The sequence below is a fragment of the Zea mays genome, chromosome 4, assembly GCF_902167145.1.
Source record: "Zea mays cultivar B73 chromosome 4, Zm-B73-REFERENCE-NAM-5.0, whole genome shotgun sequence".
NCBI lineage: Eukaryota > Viridiplantae > Streptophyta > Magnoliopsida > Poales > Poaceae > Zea > Zea mays.
Genome location: NC_050099.1, coordinates 31,526,402 through 31,547,675, shown reverse-complemented (window position 1 = coordinate 31,547,675; position 21,274 = coordinate 31,526,402). Strand labels below are relative to the sequence as shown.

Below are 21,274 nucleotides of genomic sequence, written 5' to 3'. Positions count from 1 at the left end.
AATCTGTTGAGAGATGCCAATCTTCCTGTCAATCTTTGAGCCCCCTTCTTTGTACTTGGTGGTTCCATTCGAAGGATAGCTTCGATTTTATTTGGATTAGCCTCAATCCCCTTTGTTGAAACTAGGCAGCCAAGAAATTTCCCTTTCTTCACTCCGAAGACACATTTTTCTGGATTCAACTTTAAACCGGCCTGTCTAAAATTAGCGAAGGTCTCCTGCAGATCAGCAATGTGATTTTCTTGATTCGTGCTTTTACAATGATATCATCAACATAAGTTAGCACATTTCTGCCTATCTGAGAATGAAGAACCTTCGCTGTCATTCTGCTGAAGCTTCCTCCAGCATTCTTGAGCCCCTTAGGCATCCGAAGGTAACAATATGTTCCACTAGGGGTTATGAAGCTGGTTTTTGGCTCATCCTCCTTCTTCATCCAAATTTGATGATAGCCTGAATAACAATCCAACAGACTCATAAGCTCTGATGAAGCTGCTGCATCAACTAGGGAATCTATCCATGGCAATGGAAACTCGTCCTTCGGACAGGCCTTGTTGAGATCAGTAAAATCAATACACATCCTCCATTTACCATTGGCCTTTTTTACCATAACAGTGTTAGCCAGCCATTCTGGGTATTTTACCTCTCTAATAACTCCGGCACTGAGGAGTCTTTTCACTTCATCCCGAGCACCTTCGGCCTTATCATCAGACATCTTCCGAAGCCTCTGCTTTCTGGGTCTGAAGGATGGATCAACATTGAGCGAGTGTTCAATAACATCCCTGTTGACTCTGCAAAGATCATTAGCTGACCATGCAAAAACATCTTTGTTGTTGAACAAAAATCTTATCAAGGTTTTCTCCTATTCTTCGGACAGTTGGGATCCCAATAGCACCTTCTGCTCTGCTATGTCATCATATAAGAGCATGGGCTTCGGCTGATCGGCCGAAGCAGCTTTCTCCCTTCTGAACTTCTATTGTTCACAAGCTTCAGCTCCATCTATGTTATGGATTGCTTTTGAGTCTGTCCAGTTTCCTTCGGCCCTTCTGGCAGCTTCCTGACTTCCATGAATAGCCTGGGCCCTTGGTCCGAAGGTATCTTCATGCAAAGATATGCTGGATGAAGAATTGCTTCGAAGGCATTGAGAGTACCACGACCAATGATTGCATTGTAAGGGTATTCCATGTCAACAATATCAAACACAACTTGTTCAGTCCTTGTGTTGTTAATAAATCCGAAGGTTACTGGCATTGTGATTTTGTCGAGTGCTACAATCTGCCTTCCTCCGAAACCACAAAGGAGATGTGTGGCATCATGGATCTTGTCTTCGGGCTCTTGCATCTGTCTGAAGGCTTTGGCAAATATGATATCAGCCGCGCTGCCTGTATCAACCAAAACATTGTGAACCAGAAATCCTTTGATCACACAAGATATAATCATAGCATCATTGTGTGGGTAATCCTTGAGCTGAAGATCCTCTTAAGAGAAGGTAATTGGAATGTGAGACCATCTTGACTTGATGAAGGGTCCTTGTACCCCTACATGTTGTACTCTTCTCTGTGCCTCCTTCTTCTGTTTCTTGTTAGCCGGCTCTGAGCATGAACCGCCTGTTATCGGGAGAATCAGCTTCGGAGCCGAAGCAGTTCCAGCTTGGTTCTTGAACGAAGCCATCAACTTAAAAAAGTGGAAGTGAGTTCACCGGAGGTGGGCGCCAATGTTGGGGACTTGTTCTCAAATGCTATGAATTAACAACAAGGCAACATAGAATGTTAAATGTTAATGCCCTTCGTCCGCTGAAGCATTATCTCCCTCAAGGATTTAATGAACTTCGGACGAAGGCCATAAATAAAGTATCACGAAGGTTTCACCTTCGTGATATTTTATTAGAAAATAAAATGAAATAAGATATAAAACATGAAACATTAAAGAAAGATGTACCAGAAATAGATAACATTATTCTCATATTTTATTATATGAAATTGAATATCAAAACATAATATGTATGTACATTTATACCTTCGCCTTGGCAGAATAATTCCAGGGCAATGTGTTTGCAATTACAGGATCGCGTGAACAGTAAAGGAATATTGTTCACTATTTATAGGCACAGGACACAGCCTGTAAGGAATTACAATCATACCCCTTATAAAAGTTTACAATGATGACTCAGAATCTTATGGACTAAAAGGTCATTCCATCTTTAAGTCGGTTCGATCTTTCATCTTCAGATACGCTATAACTCCGAAGCTTCATGCTTATACGTGATGCCGAAGCTATTTCTCCCTGCAGGACCTTCGGCGACGAAGCATGGTCCCAACACTGGCTCTGAGCATGAACTGCCTGTTATCGGGAGCACCAGCTTCGTAGCCGAAGCAGCTTTAGCTTGATTGTTGAACGAAGCCATCAGCTCAAAAAGTGGAAGTGAGTTCACCGGAGGTGGGCGCCAATGTTGGGGACTTGTTCTCAAATGCTAAAAGTCAAGAACAAGGAAACACAAAATATTAAATGTTAATGCCCTTCGTCCTTCGAAGCATTATTCCCCTTAGGATATAACGATCTTCGGACGAAGGTCATGAAGGGCGTACCTTCATGATCAGAGTTATAAGATAATGAAAGATGAAATATATGAAATATGAAACATGAAATATAATATAAACGAGCACATAAAATCATCCATATATTTCATCATATAAACTTGAATATTAAAATACAATATTTAATTACATTTATACCCTCGGTTTGACAGAAGGCAAGAATTCAAGTGTTGCGTGCAAGCGATTACAAGATAGCGTGAACAGTACAGGGGTACTGTTCATCTATTTATAGGCACAGGACGTAGCCTGTGAGAAATTACATTCATGCCCTTTACAAATGCTTACAATCATAATACAAGCTATCACGGGTCGATTGATCATTTCATCTTTAAGTCGGTGCACTCCTTCGTCTTGAGACATGTCACTATGCCGAAGCTTTATAGATGATAGCTTCGGCACTGCTTTTGAGAGGATCTGCCGAAGGTGTTTCTTCTTACAGGATCTTCGGCGATGAAGCATACTGTAACACCCCAGGTGTTTATCGTCTGCTCGACCACGAGTGTGGACTTTAAAACGTGATAGCGGTGAATAAAATGTACACTAAATTTTAATCATCTTTGTCTATCGCGATTTTGATATCGTGGCTGTCTCCATCTGTTTAAATTGTCCTAAATTATTTTGCAAAAATTCAGACTTTAGTAATCTTTCGAAACAACAAATCCAATATCGTTTGGGTTGAGCCCTCGATGTCTTGCCCAAACTATAATCTTTGAAATCAGATCTGGTTCCTAAACTTTGTTTCAAATTCTTTCACGCTTGACTTGCACGTGTCTCTCTGTGGCCTGGCATCGTGGCGCGTGGCTGGTGCTAACCGGTGCCTGGATAGCGCACAACCTCTCGCTCACTTGAACGTTGTGTGACGTCGATTCCGAAAGGATCACAATTTCGATGTTGTATCAATCTCGCGTATTTATTTCGCGAAATATCGAGCCTTGTGTCTGTTTAAAAATTTATCGATTAAGCGAATACGAATTTGGAACCTTGACCCACTCTTGTGATTTTTAACCCGAGTAAATTTTATTAGATGCTCGACGACAAGAGTATTGATGCGAGATAATTAGAGCCGATATTGAGTATTCATAATTAATCGGTTTCCCTGTTCAGGTTGCAGATAAAATTATTGGGTTTCGAATCCAATCAAATCCAGCATAGTTTTATTGTATCGACCCTGACGTCGTTCCATTTGATCCATCGACATCTCATCTAAACCTTATCTCATGTACTGTCGAACAGGTTCGTAGTGATTCGATTCAATTATACCCGGTCGGCCCTAGTTTTGGATTTAATATTTTGTGTCTTATTTGGTTGAAGAAAATGGGAGAAGAAAATTCTGAATTCTTCTCTTATCCCTCTACCGCATAACTCTCTTCCTTATCCCTTTACTGTCTTATTTCTTTTGTGTGCACAAGCTTCTGGAAGCCGCTCAACTCCATGTCGGCCCATTATTTCCTAGAGGTCACCCGCACTGCTCCTCTCTCCCTCATCTCTGAAACTCGACGCCAACTCCATGGAGCTCGCCTTCCTGCTGGCCGCCGCTGCTTTGCTTTCCATGGCGGCGACCTCCCTTTCTGCAGCAAGGAAGTTTTCCCCTGCCCCTTGCTTCTCCTATGGTGAGCTCGTTCCCTGCCCTGGTGCTCATGGCTGCTATTTCTCTGGCCATGTCGAGCCCTCTCCCATAGATGCCAGCGCCCCCCTCCTGCTGAGGCCAACACCCCATCCCCTCGCCCTTCCCTGCTCGCCAGCCATCTCCCTGGACACACCCCTTCCCTTGCTACTTCCTATGGTTGCCCTAGCTGACCTCTCTCATGACGTAGGAAACAGCAGCACCTCCCTCCATGGACGTCCTAAGTTCTCACGAGAATTTTGGAACTGGACCATTATGAAACGTGGGCTTCACTGGATTGCCATCAAGTGAATTGGTTTCGCCTAGGTGCCATTATGAACAACTGCATACCCGCTAGAATGCCTTCTGGCTGTTTAATAAGAAGTGGATCAGCTTTAATTTAAAAGTAGCAGCTGATCTGACTGTTTTACCCCTGTCGATTTACCCGCGCCTGCACCCACACCCACACCCACGCCCACGGTCTGCAGCCCCCACGCGACTTGGAGAAGAGCAGAACCTGCATTGGAGAAGAGCAGAACTACACCCACGTTCTGCATATGAGAAAAAGCAAACAATAATTACAGACTTGATACCTGCACTAGTACCTTGCAATAAGATTACAGCACAAATACCTCACAATAATTACAACAGCACCACTAACCTTACAATGGTCTGTAGCAGCAAACCTTATACAGACTTGATACATGAGAATCACATTAGAATTTTCACACAAGCATCAGATACATCAGTTAGACTCACCATAATAAAGCATCACATCAGATTTACACACAAGCTTCAGATGAGAATTTTTCACACAAACCTCACATCAGATAGACATGGCTCTCCATATGAGAAAAGGCAAGTAGCCATCTCAAACTTTCTTAGATACATAATAGTGGTTGAGTTCACATCTCAGATACATGCTACTAATAGTGGTTGAGTTCACATCTCAGATACATGCTACTAATAGTGGTTCAGTTCACATCTCAGATACATGCTACTAATAAATACTAGCTGATTTCACATATCAGCATCTCAGTTTCCTAGGTGTTAGCTTTGTAGGAGTTGTCATCTTGTCTGATGCTGATGGCAGACCTTCCTGTGAGGTTGGACCAACTCCCAATAGCATTGCAAGTCGACTGCAAGTGAAAGAGCAAACATTCAGTACATATCTTAGCAGCATACACAACATGCCAAATTGGGCTATCAATTACTAACCTTCTGGTGACCCTAATTGGGCTATCATTTATAATTGTTTCCATTGTAGGCTTAGTTGGGTTCTGAACAGCAGCACCTTTGTAATATCCCAAAAAAAATGTTGACCAAAAGTTAATCTCTGGTGCGTGGATGAGGTAAAGGGTTGTGGGCCATTGGATGCAAAGATAGAAGTCATCTGAGGCGTCGTTTCTTTCTCCCACAAAAACCCTAGGTGGCCACCCTTTTTTTCCCTTCACCCCCCTCTTGGCCGCCACCCCCTTTTTCTCCCCCTTGGCTGGACGCCCCCTCCCCCTATGGCAGCCATCCTCCATTGCTTCCTCCCCCAAGATCTCCCCCTACGCAGCAAGGATCGAGAAAAGGAGGGGCACGTTTAATTGAAGAGGAAGAGAGGATCAAGGAGATGTTCTTCCCCATCTCCTCTTGAAGATTTCTTGGGGAAACCCTAGGTATGGATGAGATCCTTGTTCCTCCCTGTAATTATAGGCTTTTGGAGGTTGTGGATCATGGGAATTAAAGGATTAGAGGTTGGATTTGATGTGGGGTTAGGTTTTGATCTCGAATTTAGTTTTCTGCAGAATGGCAGATTCGACAGTTTCTGTTCATGCCAGTTTTCCGTGGTCTTAGTGGCCTCAAAAAAATAAAAAGTCTATGTATGAGTCGTAGATAATTTGTAGATCTTTCCGTGGCCGCGAAGAACACCTCAATCGGACATCCGACCAGAAAGTTATTGCAGTTTTACTATAGCAGTTTTTCAGTCTCATAATTCTGTGCAGAATCTGTTCTCTTAAAATTTAGGCAATTTTATCAACAGAATTAAACTGTGGGTTGGTAAAAGAAGTTGTAGATAATTTTATAAGCTTTCCAGATTGTTAAAGAGTGCATTCATATGATTTGTGAAACTCCAGTTATGTTTGTTTTACTGTGGCTGTTCCTGTTTACCTGACAAAAATGAGTGGGTCTGTTCATTGGTGGGTTTCATCTAGTAAATGGCCGAATTGGCTCTTCCAACTATGGAGACTTTTGTAGAGGGATAAAAGTTCTTACTTCCAGCAGAATTTCATAATTTTTGGTTCAGCAGTTTTGGAGATATCGAATTTTAAAGTTAACCATACTGCTGTCTAAAACAGATTCAGTCAGTTATCTTGTCAGATATTTTAGAACTTGTAGATGGCAGAATTTAATTATCTATTGAATACTGAAGTTGTAGAGTATTTTGTGTAGATACTCCTAGAGTATTTGTTTGATATCACCGCTGTTTTAATTTTAAAGATACAAAATTAACAAACAGCGTTGCTGTTGTATGGCATGTGGTTTAGGGTGGGAGTCTTTCCACTGGGTCTTGGTTTCAAGTGTAGGAGTGTTTTGTTGATTGATGGCAAATGTTTGTGAAATATGTGTACTAAGTTTTATGCCCACTAGCAGGTGGCTACACTCCAGATCATGTCTAGTACATTTCTTCTTCTTCGATGAAGGCAAGTGAATGTAGCGGTGGTTGCTTCTGTTCTGACCTGTTATTTCTATCGCCTACACTCTAATATTCAGAAGTATCAGATTCTCTCATAATTGGACTCTATGGTGATGCTTTACTTTCTTGCATTATACTGATGCTCAATCATATATTGATGATGATTATGATTTGAGTATGACTCATGAGATTAATTCACACCCCTGAAGGTAAATGAAGTATTATTTGAGGTTGGTATTGTATCTGAAGGTAAATGAAGTATTATTTGAGGTTTGTGTTGTATCTGAAGGAAGTGAAGTTTATTGATAAATGTAGCATGCCATATACATTGCATGACTCATTTGCATATGAAGTTTTGTCGTGACCTATGGTCCGACCGTACCGGTACAACTTAGCATCGTACGTTGCCCGAGAAGGGGTACGATGCGGCTTCATACCCTTAGAGGTATGAAGGCAGAAGACATATGCATTGCATTCATATGCATTCATTGAAGTGATATTTGCAGATGATGTGGTTTTATACCCCCAGAGGTATGAAGATAGAGTACCTACACATTGCATTCCTATGCATACATTGAAGTGATATTTGCAGGTATTGTTGACGCAGGGAAGTGTTATAGAACCTATTGTGGTTGTTCGAGGAAATGTGATGGTATTGGTTATAGTGGGACTACTGAGTTCTATATCTACAAGCATTTCTGATTTTTAATTGTGACTCTTTTAAAATGTTGATGAATTCAATTTGTGGTTTAAATATCTCGTCAGAACAATTAGCTTGCTGAGATGTTTCATCTCACTCTTGCATTACTCAATGCAGGTGCTTGTTGCTCATCAAGGGGAGTGGGAAGTAGCAGCACATCCACCTTCACTCTCATAATAATGCTGCCCAGACGCAGCCATGATTTAATTAGAAACTTCTTGTCAAAGGATGTTTGTTTTTAACTAGTCGTGCGCACTGATTAATTCAGTTCATGTTGTTATGGTTGTCTTCCCATTGCTAGCAGATTATTAATGTCTTATATGTTTTCTTATCATGATATCTATTTATACTTTGTTGCTTCCCCCATTTATGCAATTTTCAAAGGAGATGCTGTTGAAATTTTATATATGAATATTAGATGTGTAGTTTAGTAGCATTCTGGGGTGTTTGTGGATCCCGGGGTGTTACAGTTGGTATCAAAGCATAGGCTTTAGATTCTTGGCAATTTGAAGATAAATTTGACACACTTGCACATATAGGAAGGGTATGGGTTCAAATATCTTTGATATATATTAATGTCTTTGGAGTGCAGATGACAATAGTTTCACCCCTCCCTATTCCTTTACGGTGATGTGGTAAGTTGTTTATGGCTTAATGCTTAATATAATTTATTTCTGAAATTGTGATATTGTTTTATTAATGCGGTAGATATCGCTGGTCATTGGTGAGAATGAAGTTGTTATTATGCTTGTGATATACAAGTATGCCTATGTTGTTTTCACCATGTTTTTCATGGTTGAGTTTTATTACAATAATATTGTTATATATGCTTGATTGTGGATGTTTCTAAGAGGAGTGTGAATTGCGTGTTTTGGGGTACAAGGTAATCATCCATTTGAATTTAAGTTGTTGAGCGGTTGGTGGATAGCTCCAACTATCATTGCAAAGAATGATTGTTTATGTTGAGAAACCAGTTTTGAAAGAAATGAATATTGGTACTTTATATGGATTTTTGGGGGAAGTCTTTTCATAGCCAGAATGGCTTACATGTCTCTCTCATATTGTGTGTTTTAGTTGCCACAAAGCCTAGATGTGGTTTAAAGTGGTTGCCTGTTAGTCATACTAATTGTAGAATAAATCTTTGATTCTCTTGATCCATTGATTATGTATTGATACATTGAGGATCTGATGGTTCCCTTTTCGATGCATGCTTGTGGAGCCATTTTTTTAGACCACCTATCTATTAGTTTGAAGGAAGTCCTTGCCTAGCCTAGAGTTGGTTGGGTGTGGCTAGTCACCTATTCCTAGATCATGTGGTGTTTACATCAGCTTAATATGTTTGTCAAATGTGTGAAGGATTAGGGGTTATTATTATTGACTTTGTATGTCTGGTACTTTGAGTGCATCGTATGATAGAATGAAATGTAAGTTTCTGAACTACAGTAGATGAAGACTTATATTATGTGTAGGTTATCCTTACTAGTTGGATATTTTTCTTAGTTGAGATGTTGAATGAAGTATAGTGACATGGGTTAAGCAAGTATTGTGTTGTTGTTGGGCTATCAGTGCTCTATGTAGAGTTTTTGGCATTTCTTCGATGAACTATGCCGCACAAGATGTTATTGGCTTCTTTTGGCTTTATTGCTCCATTAGTTCTATAGATTTTCTCCCTTTCGGTGGGGTGCAAGGAATGCTAGATTACATGATTATCTTTTCATGATGGCAAGAATAAGGTTTAGGAAGATTAGGAGTTTTGTTCCAATAGAACTACTTGTTTCATAGTGCTTTAAGGTGAGGTGTTTGATCTTCTTATACATTCGTCGGGTGTAGATGTTTCACCATTTAATTAAAATTAATGGTTGAAGTTGGTAAGGGTTGTGCTTGGTGCATATTACCCCTTCATAAAAGAGTGTTGTCTTAAGACATTGATGTTGATGTATAGCTGCATCCAAATTTGATGGTGTGAAATTGGAGTGTTGATTGCAACTATGACATGCTTTGTGCTTCATTACATGTTGTTTCATGCTTGATGTCAGGTCGTATAGTTTCCTTAGACAATTAGTCCAAGGTAGAAGTTCTTGTGTTAATTAAGACAAATAATGGACCCATGTTTTGAATTGTGGTGCTATATGGGGTACCTTGGGTGTTTTGCTTGGAGTGGCCGAATTCGAGGTCGAATTCTTTTTAAGGGGGGTAGAGTGTAATATCCCAAAAAAAATGTTGACCAAAAGTTAATCTCTGGTGCGTGGATGAGGTAAAGGGTTGTGGGCCATTGGATGCAAAGATAGAAGTCATCTGAGGCGTCGTTTCTTTCTCCCACAAAAACCCTAGGTGGCCACCCTTTTTTTTCCCTTCACCCCCCTCTTGGCCGCCACCCCCTTTTTCTCCCCCTTGGCTGGACGCCCCCTCCCCCTATGGCAGCCATCCTCCATTGCTTCCTCCCCCAAGATCTCCCCCTACGCAGCAAGGATCGAGAAAAGGAGGGGCACGTTGAATTGAAGAGGAAGAGAGGATCAAGGAGATGTTCTTCCCCATCTCCTCTTGAAGATTTCTTGGGGAAACCCTAGGTATGGATGAGATCCTTGTTCCTCCCTGTAATTATAGGCTTTTGGAGGTTGTGGATCATGGGAATTAAAGGATTAGAGGTTGGATTTGATGTGGGGTTAGGTTTTGATCTCGAATTTAGTTTTCTGCAGAATGGCAGATTCGACAGTTTCTGTTCATGCCAGTTTTCCGTGGTCTTAGTGGCCTCAAAAAAATAAAAAGTCTATGTATGAGTCGTAGATAATTTGTAGATCTTTCCGTGGCCGCGAAGAACACCTCAATCGGACATCCGACCAGAAAGTTATTGCAGTTTTACTATAGCAGTTTTTCAGTCTCATAATTCTGTGCAGAATCTGTTCTCTTAAAATTTAGGCAATTTTATCAACAGAATTAAACTGTGGGTTGGTAAAAGAAGTTGTAGATAATTTTATAAGCTTTCCAGATTGTTAAAGAGTGCATTCATATGATTTGTGAAACTCCAGTTATGTTTGTTTTACTGTGGCTGTTCCTGTTTACCTGACAAAAATGAGTGGGTCTGTTCATTGGTGGGTTTCATCTAGTAAATGGCCGAATTGGCTCTTCCAACTATGGAGACTTTTGTAGAGGGATAAAAGTTCTTACTTCCAGCAGAATTTCATAATTTTGGGTTCAGCAGTTTTGGAGATATCGAATTTTAAAGTTAACCATACTGCTGTCTAAAACAGATTCAGTCAGTTATCTTGTCAGATGTTTTAGAACTTGTAGATGGCAGAATTTAATTATCTATTGAATACTGAAGTTGTAGAGTATTTTGTGTAGATACTCCTAGAGTATTTGTTTGATATCACCGCTGTTTTAATTTTAAAGATACAAAATTAACAAACAGCGTTGCTGTTGTATGGCATGTGGTTTAGGGTGGGAGTCTTTCCACTGGGTCTTGGTTTCAAGTGTAGGAGTGTTTTGTTGATTGATGGCAAATGTTTGTGAAATATGTGTACTAAGTTTTATGCCCACTAGCAGGTGGCTACACTCCAGATCATGTCTAGTACATTTCTTCTTCTTCGATGAAGGCAAGTGAATGTAGCGGTGGTTGCTTCCGTTCTGACCTGTTATTTCTATCGCCTACACTCTAATATTCAGAAGTATCAGATTCTCTCATAATTGGACTCTATGGTGATGCTTTACTTTCTTGCATTATACTGATGCTCAATCATATATTGATGATGATTATGATTTGAGTATGACTCATGAGATTAATTCACACCCCTGAAGGTAAATGAAGTATTATTTGAGGTTGGTATTGTATCTGAAGGTAAATGAAGTATTATTTGAGGTTTGTGTTGTATCTGAAGGAAGTGAAGTTTATTGATAAATGTAGCATGCCATATACATTGCATGACTCATTTGCATATGAAGTTTTGTCGTGACCTATGGTCCGACCGTACCGGTACAGCTTAGCATCGTACGTTGCCCGAGAAGGGGTACGATGCGGCTTCATACCCTTAGAGGTATGAAGGCAGAAGACATATGCATTGCATTCATATGCATTCATTGAAGTGATATTTGCAGATGATGTGGTTTTATACCCCCAGAGGTATGAAGATAGAGTACCTACACATTGCATTCCTATGCATACATTGAAGTGATATTTGCAGGTATTGTTGACGCAGGGAAGTGTTATAGAACCTATTGTGGTTGTTCGAGGAAATGAGATGGTATTGGTTATAGTGGGACTACTGAGTTCTATATCTACAAGCATTTCTGATTTTTAATTGTGACTCTTTTAAAATGTTGATGAATTCAATTTGTGGTTTAAATATCTCGTCAGAACAATTAGCTTGCTGAGATGTTTCATCTCACTCTTGCATTACTCAATGCAGGTGCTTGTTGCTCATCAAGGGGAGTGGGAAGTAGCAGCACATCCACCTTCACTCTCATAATAATGCTGCCCAGACGCAGCCATGATTTAATTAGAAACTTCTTGTCAAAGGATGTTTGTTTTTAACTAGTCGTGCGCACTGATTAATTCAGTTCATGTTGTTATGGTTGTCTTCCCATTGCTAGCAGATTATTAATGTCTTATATGTTTTCTTATCATGATATCTATTTATACTTTGTTGCTTCCCCCGTTTATGCAATTTTCAAAGGAGATGCTGTTGAAATTTTATATATGAATATTAGATGTGTAGTTTAGTAGCATTCTGGGGTGTTTGTGGATCCCGGGATGTTACAACCTTCCTCCATTTCTTGGATAGCAGCAACTTCCTCCATTTCTTGGACAGCAGCACCTTCCTCCATTTCTTGGACAGCAGCACATTCTTTTGACTTCTTTTGCGTTGGCACTTTGGCATTCTCCCCATACTTAGTTGTGTTCTTCCGAGGCTTTCTCTTCCTGTGTGATAGAGGAAAATAGTTTTAGGAAATAATTAAATGTCAACAATTTGAATGAACCATTTGTACACTTGCCTTTTCTTTGTTCCATTTAATGGACACTTATAGCTGGTTTCACCGTGGCCTAGTTCTCCACATTTTTTGCACCTTCTCTTCCCTCTTATCATCTTCTTCTTGCCTTTTTCAGTTTGGTTTTCAGCCTGCATGTCAACTTCATTAGCTGCCTCTTTGTCAGCCTCTTTTCCTTTTTCTGCAGCAGCCTTCTTGCTCTTGCTATTCCCACCTTCAAGACAACTCTTGATTCTGAGTTTTTTGTACCTTCCTCTACCTCTCTTGTCTAGTGGTGCAGCAACAGCAAATGGTAGGTCCACATGTGGCCACTGAGACTTATCTGGCATTGGCTCTATAATTCTCTTGTATGCATTTTTGAACCTCTGAACTGAATAAAAATCATGCACAAAATCCTCCAGCTCCACATCCACACTATCAGCTCTCTACAATCCTTCTTCTTTTTTGCCATAAAATCATTATCAGCTCTCTACACTTGTCTGCAAGCTCAACAACTGGAAGGTCTTTCCAATCTTTAACCCAATTGTTGAAAACTTCAGCTAGGTTGTTGGTGATATAATCACACTTAATGGCAGGGTTAAACTCACTCCTTTTCCACTTCAAATTATGGTACATTTCTAGCCACTTCTTTGCATCCTCTGAAGCTTCCACAACTTGATTGTAAAAGTACTGGCTGACTCCTGGCCTATAAGCTCTGGCTGCAGGGTACATATTGGAGAAGATGTCACCACCAAATCTTTTTACAAAATTCTGCATGAGATGTCTAAAGCATTCTCTTTGTTCAGCATAAGGGAAAACAAGCTTAACTGCCTTTTCGAGTCCTTTACATGCATCTGTGCACACAGCAAGCAAAGGGAGATCTCCTATGGCCCTTTTCATTTGACTCATGAACCAGACCCAATTATCTTCAGTTTCACCATCTATGAATCCAAAGGCTACTGGGTACATCCAATTGTGACCATCTATAGCAGTTGCTGCAGCCATATGCCCATTCCACCTACCATTAAGTGTTGTAGAGTCTATACTTAGATATGGCCTGCAACCCTCTAAAAAACCTTTAATGCAAGGACCCAATGCACAAAAAAACCTATGAAAATATACCTTGCCATCCACCTCTTTAATGTCAACCTCGATGACACTCTCTGGAGACCGACTCAAAACCTCTGCTCTCCAATTGAATAGCATCTGAAAGCTTTCTTCCCAGCTGCCATGCAACTCTTTCAGTGCTAGTTGTCTTCCCTTCCAAACAGTGTCATAAGGTATTTCACACTTGTATTTTTCTTCCAACCTAATCCTTAAATCTTTAGTTCCCATGGCTGAATTCTTTAACAGATGAATAGCCTTTGATGCCACCCATGCACTAGTAGGTGTAGTGGTCTTTCTTCTAGCGCTGGAGGTACAATTGTGTTCATCAAGTAACACTGTCACCTACAACACAAACAAAAAAAATCAATTAGTAACCATATAAATGAAGGACAATGTTACATACAAAAATCAAAGGCCACCAATTATAAATACCATAACAGTCTTCCCATCGGGTTGCCTACGGCCCACGATATGCCACGGGCAATCCTCCCCTTTGCAATCACCAATAAATCGACTCGGGTCAGTTTTCACGATTTGCAGCTCAAACTCTTCATTTATAGCAAACTGTCTCATAGCTAACCTAAATTCACGCATGCTTGGGTACACAGTTCCAATATCCATACAAGGATTATCCGGATCATGCACCACCACCCTCTCCCCTGGTATGTCATCATTAACAAGGATGGCTGCACCAAGAGTGTCATTGTCAACAAAGGTGTCATTGCCACTAGCTGCATGTGCATTGTCTGCCTGCTCGAAAGTTTCACTACCCTTATCAGCAGCCTCATCCTCATCTCTTAGCCCCAATAGCACATACATTTGGTTATCATCAACTATTTCTATCCTTCCTTCTTCATATGTACTATCAAAAATATGTAGTGTGTCCCAGTCAATAGCAGCTAGTGGTTGATCATGTCGAACATGAGCTTCTACTATTGCTAAAGGCTCATCATCAATGCTGGAAATAAATAGGTTAGCGGTTAGCGAAATTGCACTGCTACTGTGCTTCCTACTCGTCAACTAACAACAAAGTGATAGCAGAGCATACCCATGGAAATCATCAATTGAGATGGACTCCATCCGATAACTACCTTTTTCCTTTTCTTATGTAACCTAGGGTTTGGATTTTAGGAAACAGAATGTACTGATTATTTTGTAGGCATGCTGGCAATCAAACATCAAATCAAAAATGCAAACCCCGTTCTCTTACACCTGTTGTAGGAGGAGCAGCCAACGTGGAGGGCGTCGACGGTGGCGATGGTGCAGAGCTTCGGGGCGGCAATCGAACAACCACCGCCTGCAGTCGGTGGTGCGGGGACCGGAGAGCGCTGGCTGCTGGCGCAAGCCCCCTGCTGGCGTGGGCGCGGTGAGGAGCCTGGGCGTGGATGAGGAGACCTCAGGTGAGGAGCATGGCGGCGGGTGAGGACCCGTGAGGAGCTTGGCCTGTTGGCCACGGTGAAAGAAAGAAGACCGTGAAAAATCTCCCGTGAATGTGAAAGAGATGATGAGGGGCAAAAGAGTCAAGTCGCCTTCTCTAATTAAATTAAAACCATTTCAGGTTTTGGTAAACAACCAAAAGGCATTCTAGCGTATATGCAGTTGTTCATAATGGCACCTAGGCGAAACCAATTCACTTTATGGCAATTAATCCAGCGAAGCCCACGTTTCATAATGGCCCAGTTCCAAATTTCTCAAGTTCTCACCATACTCTCCGTCGACCTCGTCATCACCACAGCCACAACTTCTCTTCCGTCGTTGTGGAGACCCCGTCAGCCTCGTGTGCTGTCCAATCCTTGCGTCGCGCCCAGGGAGGTTACATGGAAGAAGAAGAAAAGCCTAGAGCGATGCTCCCCATGTGCTTGACGAAAAGCCAGAACAGCCAGAACAGGAGATCATCGTGGTTTTTGTGGAATTCGTGTCGGATTTATTAACGGTGAGTATCGTTGCTGTGGACTGTTTGTTTGCTTATTTTCCCATCCGGCGTTTGTGCTTGATTTAATTTGTGTGTTTTATGTGTGATATTGGTGAAAAGAAATATTAGAATGTTTGGGTGAAGAAGGTTACGCCCCCTGTTCCTCCCTTCCATGGTTCCACACGGCAGCGGCAGGAAACATCCCCACACCGGACGTTGACATCCATGTCAGCGGCTCGATCTCCCTCAACGCTGGCTGCCTCTCCGACCTCGCTGTGGACCTGCTGCTCGCCGCCGCATGTGCACTTTTTCCACCGAGCAGTAGCCCCGGATCTGCGTAGCCCCGGCCTTATTATTGACCTCAATGAGCACCTGCTGCACTTGCTGTTTTTGCGCTCCGTGTGTTTGACAAAATGAAAGTCATGTGAATTGATTGTGTGCTTGATTATGAAGTATACTAGTTTATATATGTGATTAAGTAGGTGGTTTTAGCCGTAATCAATGATATTGTGTTAAAGTTTTATAAGTATCAAGAACATGATAATGGGAGAAGCTAAATAGGAGCTGAATGGAATGCTTGCTGTTTGGGACTGCATGACCAGTTTTAATTGCGCAGCTAGTTCAACAAAAACAAACCATGTTTTCTGTAGAAATGTTATATATAAAAGTTGTAGATCACTTCTTTATCTTGATTGTGTAAAAATTTCATGACCATAAGTCTAGTAGTTTAGGAGTTATGATTTTTCCAAGTCCAGTTTCAGAATCTGTCCAAATTTTGTACAGGTTTCGAAAATTGGATTGTTTGGCTAAGCTAAAATGAGAATCAACTCTTAGTAATTATAGAAGAATTGTAGTACTTTTCTTAAGCTTTCCAACAATTTTTGGAGCACCCTTTTTGGTGGTCTAGAGACCAAGTTACATGTTGGGGGTATGCTTCGTAGCCGAAGATCCTAAAGAAAGATAACACCTTCGGTAGATCCTATCAGGAGCAGCGCCGAAGCTATCACTTATGAAGCTTCGGCACAATAGTAGATCTCGAGACGAAGGGGTGAACTGACTTAAAGATGAAATGACCTGAAGACCCAAGATGTTTTGTGTCATTATTGTAGTCGATTGTAAATGACACAAATGTAATTTTATACAGGCTGTGCCCTGTGCCTATAAATAGGTGAACAATGCCCCTATACTGTTCACGCAATCTGGTAACGGTTGGCACATTACGCTGGAATCATTACCTTCTGTCAAGACGAAGGTATAAATGAATCTAAATGTTATGTTCTAATATTTGAGTTCATATAATAAATAAGTGAATAATGTTATTTATTTTTAAGATATTCTCCTATAATGTTTCATGCTTCATATTTTATTTCATATTATTTTATAAGACTGATAAATAGGTGAATAATGTTATTTATTTTTATTTGCTCATGACCTTCGTCCGAAGCTCATTAAATCCTTGGGGAGATAATCCTTCAGTGAACGAAGGGCATTAATATTTAACATTTTATGTCGCCTTGTTCTTAATTCGAAACATTTGAGAACAAGTCCCAAACATTGGCGCCCACCTCCGGTGAACTCACTTTCACTTTTCTGAGCTAATGGCTTCGTTCAACAATCAAGCTGGAGCTGCTTTGGCTCCGAAGCTGGTACTCCCGATAACAGGCAGTTCATGCTCAGAGCCAGCCAACAAGAAGCAGAAGAAGGATGCACAGAGAAGGGTACATCATGTCGGGGTGCAAGGACCTTTCATCAAGTCAAGATGGTCCCATATCCCTATTACCTTCTCCCAAGAGGACATTCAGCTCAAGGATTACCCTCACAATGATGCTATGGTTATTTCTTGTGTTATCAAAGGATTTCTGGTCCACAATGTTCTGGTTGATACAGGCAGTGCAGCGGATATTATATTTGCTAAGGCCTTCAGACAGATGCAAGAGCCAGAGGATAAGATTCATGATGCTACACACCCTCTTTGTAGCTTCGGAGGAAGGCAGATTGTAGCGCTTGGCAAGATCACGATGCCAGTGACCTTCGGATTTGTCAACAACACAAGAACTGAGCAAGTTGTGTTTGATATTGTCGACATGGAATACCCCTACAACGCAATCATTGGTCGTGGAACACTCAATGCTTTTGAAGAAATTCTTCATCCAGCATATATTTGCATGAAGATACCTTCGAATCAAGGGCCTATTGCTATTCATGGAAGTCAGGAAGCTGCCAGAAAGGCCAAAAGAAACTAGATAGATTCAAAAGCAATCCATAATATAGATGGAGCTGAAGCTTGTGAGCAATATAAGTACAGAAGGGAGAAGGCTGCTTCGGCTGATCAGCCGAAGCCCATGCTTTTATGTGAAGATATAGCAGAGCAGAAGGTGCTGCTGGGATCTCAATTGTCTGGAGAGCAGGAGAAAACCTTGATAAGGTTCCTGTTCAACAACAAAGATGTCTTCGCATGGTCAGCTAATGATCTCTGTGGTGTCAACAGGGATGTTATTGAACACTCGCTCAATGTTGATCCATCCTTCAGACCCAGAAAGCAGAGGCTTCGGAAAATGTCTGATGACAAAGCCGAAGGTGCTCGGAACGAAGTGAAAAGACTTCTTAGCGCTGGAGTCATCAGAGAAGTAAAATATCCAGAATGGCTAGCTAACACTGTTATGGTGAAGAAGGACAATGGTAAATGGAGAATGTGCATTGATTTTACTGACCTCAACAAGGCTTGTCCGAAGGATGAATTTCCATTACCAAGGATAGATTCTCTAGTAGATGCAGCAGCTTCGTCAGAGCTCATGAGTCTATTAGATTGTTATTCAGGCTATCATCAAATCTGGATGAAGAAGGAAGATGGGCCAAAAACCAGCTTCATCACCCCTAGTGGTCATATTGTTACCTTCGGATGCCTGAGGGGCTCAAGAATGTTGGAGGAAGCTTCAACAGGATGACCGCGAAAGTCCTTCATTCTCAGATAGGCAGAAATGTGCTAACATATGTTGATGATATCATAGTAAAAAGCACGAAGCAAGAAAATCACATTGCTGATCTACAGGAAACATTTGCTAACTTTAGGCAAGCTGGCCTAAGTTGAATCCAGAAAAATGTTTCTTCGGAGTAAAGAAGGGCAAATTCCTTGGTTGTCTAGTTTCAACAAAAGGAATCGAAGCTAATCCAAACAAAATTGAAGCCATTTTTCGGATGGAGCCGCCAAGCACAAAGAAGGGGGCTCAGCGGCTGACAGGAAGATTGGCATCTTTGAATCGATTTATATCCAGATCAGCAGAGAGAAATTTACCATTCTTTGAAGTGCTGAAGTCGGTCGAAGTCTTTCAATGGAGATCAGTTCAGCAGAAAGCCTTCGAAGAGCTGAAGCAGTATCTGATCGATCTAACGACACTAACTCCACCAGCGCCAGGGGCTCCTCTGTTGCTGTATGTGGCAGCTTCGCACTCTGCAGTGAGTGTGGCGCTTGTCCAGGAGAAGCTTGAAGGACAAATTAAAAAGCAAGCCCCAGTGTACTTTGTCTCTGAAGTTCTCAGTTTATCAAAGAAAAACTATACATAATTGGAGAAGGTGCTATATGCTGTCTTAATGGCCTCCAGGAAGCTTCGTCATTACTTTCAAGCATACCATATAATTGTTCCTTCATCACAGCCTTTGAAGGATATTATGAGGAACAGAGAAGCTACTGGAAGAATTGGAAAATGGACTGCAGAACTCAACGAATTCAGCATTGATTATGTGCACAGATCCTCGATTCAGCCCTAGGCGTTAGCAGACTTCATCGCTGACTGGACGCTAGGGGCTCAAGAAGAAGAAGCAAGTAAAGATGTCGAAGCCTGGACAGTATTCTGCGACGATTCCTGAGGAACCTTCGGGGCAGGTGCAGCTGCTGTTTTAGTTGCACCTTCCAAAGTTAGAACATGTTATGCAATGAAACTTGATTTCAGTTGCACAAATAATATTGCTGAATACGAAGCTTTGCTTTTAAGGCTTCGGAAGTTGAAGGCAATGGGGATAAGAAGGGCGGTTCTCAAAACCGATTCCTAAGTTATTTCTGGTCATGTTGACAAGAGTTGTAAAGCAAGAGATCCGAAGCTTGAGAAATATTTGGATACAGTTCGAAGGCTTGAAGCTTCCTTCGAAGGATTTTTCTGTCAAAATATCCCAAGAGGAGAAAATGAGCACGCTGATCTGCTAGCCAAGTCAGCAGCACATGGGCTGCCTTTACCTTCGGATGTATTCTTTGAAACAATAAAAGCACCTTCGGTGGAACTTCTTGAAAGAGTAGTGCTCAATATATCTCCTGTTTATAGCGAAGATTGGAGAACCGAGATCATGTCTTTTCTCCAGGGCAATTTCCTTTCAGATGACGAAGCTTATAATAAGAGAATAGAGACAAGGGCCCGACCATATGTGATAATAGAAGGGGAGTTATATAAACGTGGAGTTTGTTCTCCATTGCTCAAATGTTTATCCAGAGCTGAAGGTATAGAATTGATGAAGGAAATACACGCAGGCCTGTGTGGTTCTCACATCGGATCTAGGCCTTTGCTAGGAAAAGTTATTCATCAAGGATTTTATTGGCCGAAGGCAGCTTCGGATGCAACAGAATTAGTCCAAAAATGCGAAGGCTGTCAAAAATGTGCAAGAGATCAAAAACAGCCTTCGTCTTTGACTCAATTAATACAACCCACTTGGTCGTTGCAAAGGTGGGGCCTTGATTTGCTAGGCCCACTTCCACCAGCACAAGGAAATCTAAAATATGTTGTGGTGGCAGTAGAATATTTTTCTAAGTGGATTGAGGCGAAGCCTATAGCCACAATAACTTCGGTCACTATATTGTCTGTCGCTTCAGAGTGCCGAAGGCTATTACTGTGGACAACGGAACACAGTTTGATGCTGAAGCTTTCAAAGAGTTTTGTGAACAAATTGGCACGAAGATTCATTTTGCATCGGTTAGACATCCAGAGTCAAATGGACTTGTCGAAAGAGCTAACAACATTATAATGACAGGAATAATGAAGTTAATCTTCAACCAGCCCAGGGGAAAGTGGCCAGATGAATTAATCAAAGTGGTGTGGAGCCACAACACAACAATGTCAAGGTCAACAGGTTTTACACCATTCAAATTGTTGTTTGGTGACGAAGCAATAACCCCAGAAGAAGCTAAAGCGGGATCAATAAGAATAGTGGCATCGGCAGAGGACGAAGCTTATTATTCTGTGGCAAAAGATACTATAGAAGGGATCAGGCTTCAGGATGTGGAGAATATCAATAAATATCAACCCGAAACAATAAAATGGCGTGACAGAAAAGTTCGGTTAAAAAATATCAAGCCAGGACACTTGGTACTTCGGAGAGTTGCCAACCCAGATACAGTAGGCAAGCTACATTTAAAGTGGGAAGGACCCTTTCTGGTAGTATCTTCGTCAAGATCCGGTTCTTACAGATTGAAGGATATGGATGGCAACGACATTCCTAGATCTTGGAATGCGGATGAGCTTCGGCGATATTATGTGTAGCTTGATGTAATCTTTTTTATTTTTCCTACTTTTTTCTATGGCACCCTTTTCCTTTCTAAAGGGGGAGAAAGGTTTTTAATGGGGCCATAGCATGTAATTTCTCTTTTTCTTATATCAGCTCTACAAGAGCAATATCCCCCAAAGATGTAAATGTAAAAACTGAGCATGCACCATCGAGTGCAAAGAGAAAAGAAAAA

At 41.2% G+C, this 21,274-nt stretch overlaps 1 protein-coding gene and 1 pseudogene across 5 annotated transcripts; one reads left to right on the top strand and one right to left on the bottom strand.

Moving 5' to 3' along the window:
• Positions 1-4,038: 4,038 nt before the first annotated feature.
• On the top strand, positions 4,039-15,923 carry LOC109946010 (uncharacterized; annotated as a pseudogene).
• On the bottom strand, positions 5,018-15,222 carry LOC118476889 (uncharacterized). Of its 5 annotated transcripts, none has more exons than XR_004857696.1 (8): positions 14,856-15,222; positions 14,692-14,756; positions 14,224-14,601; positions 14,076-14,134; positions 12,564-13,985; positions 12,332-12,489; positions 5,410-5,485; positions 5,018-5,330 (listed from the first exon to the last, which is right to left on the bottom strand). XR_004857696.1 is itself a non-coding variant. In XM_035967227.1 (8 exons), the coding sequence occupies exons 4-8, from the start codon at positions 12,884-12,886 to the stop codon at positions 5,219-5,221; spliced, it is 642 nt and encodes a 213-aa protein (XP_035823120.1). In that variant the 5' UTR covers positions 12,887-13,985; positions 14,076-14,601; positions 14,692-14,756; positions 14,856-15,222; the 3' UTR covers positions 5,018-5,218. The 5 variants fall into 5 exon arrangements, 4 of the variants coding, with proteins under 4 accessions (XP_035823120.1, XP_035823118.1, XP_035823117.1 ...); XM_035967227.1 differs by having other exon boundaries at positions 12,332-12,358; positions 12,386-12,489; positions 14,076-14,601; XM_035967225.1 differs by having other exon boundaries at positions 14,076-14,601.
• Positions 15,924-21,274: the final 5,351 nt, after the last annotated feature.

What these genes read in the sequence shown, in the direction of transcription:
- LOC118476889 (XM_035967224.1), bottom strand. Translation starts at nt 14,723, where the DNA reads ATGGAGTCCATCTCAATTGATGATTTCCATGG. An exon ending in TCAATTGATGATTTCCATGG is followed by an intron (nt 14,602 to 14,691) that starts GTATGCTCTGCT and finishes ATTTATTTCCAG; the next exon opens with CATTGATGATGAGCCTTTAG. An exon ending in CCGATGGGAAGACTGTTATG is followed by an intron (nt 13,986 to 14,075) that starts GTATTTATAATT and finishes TTTGTGTTGTAG; the next exon opens with GTGACAGTGTTACTTGATGA.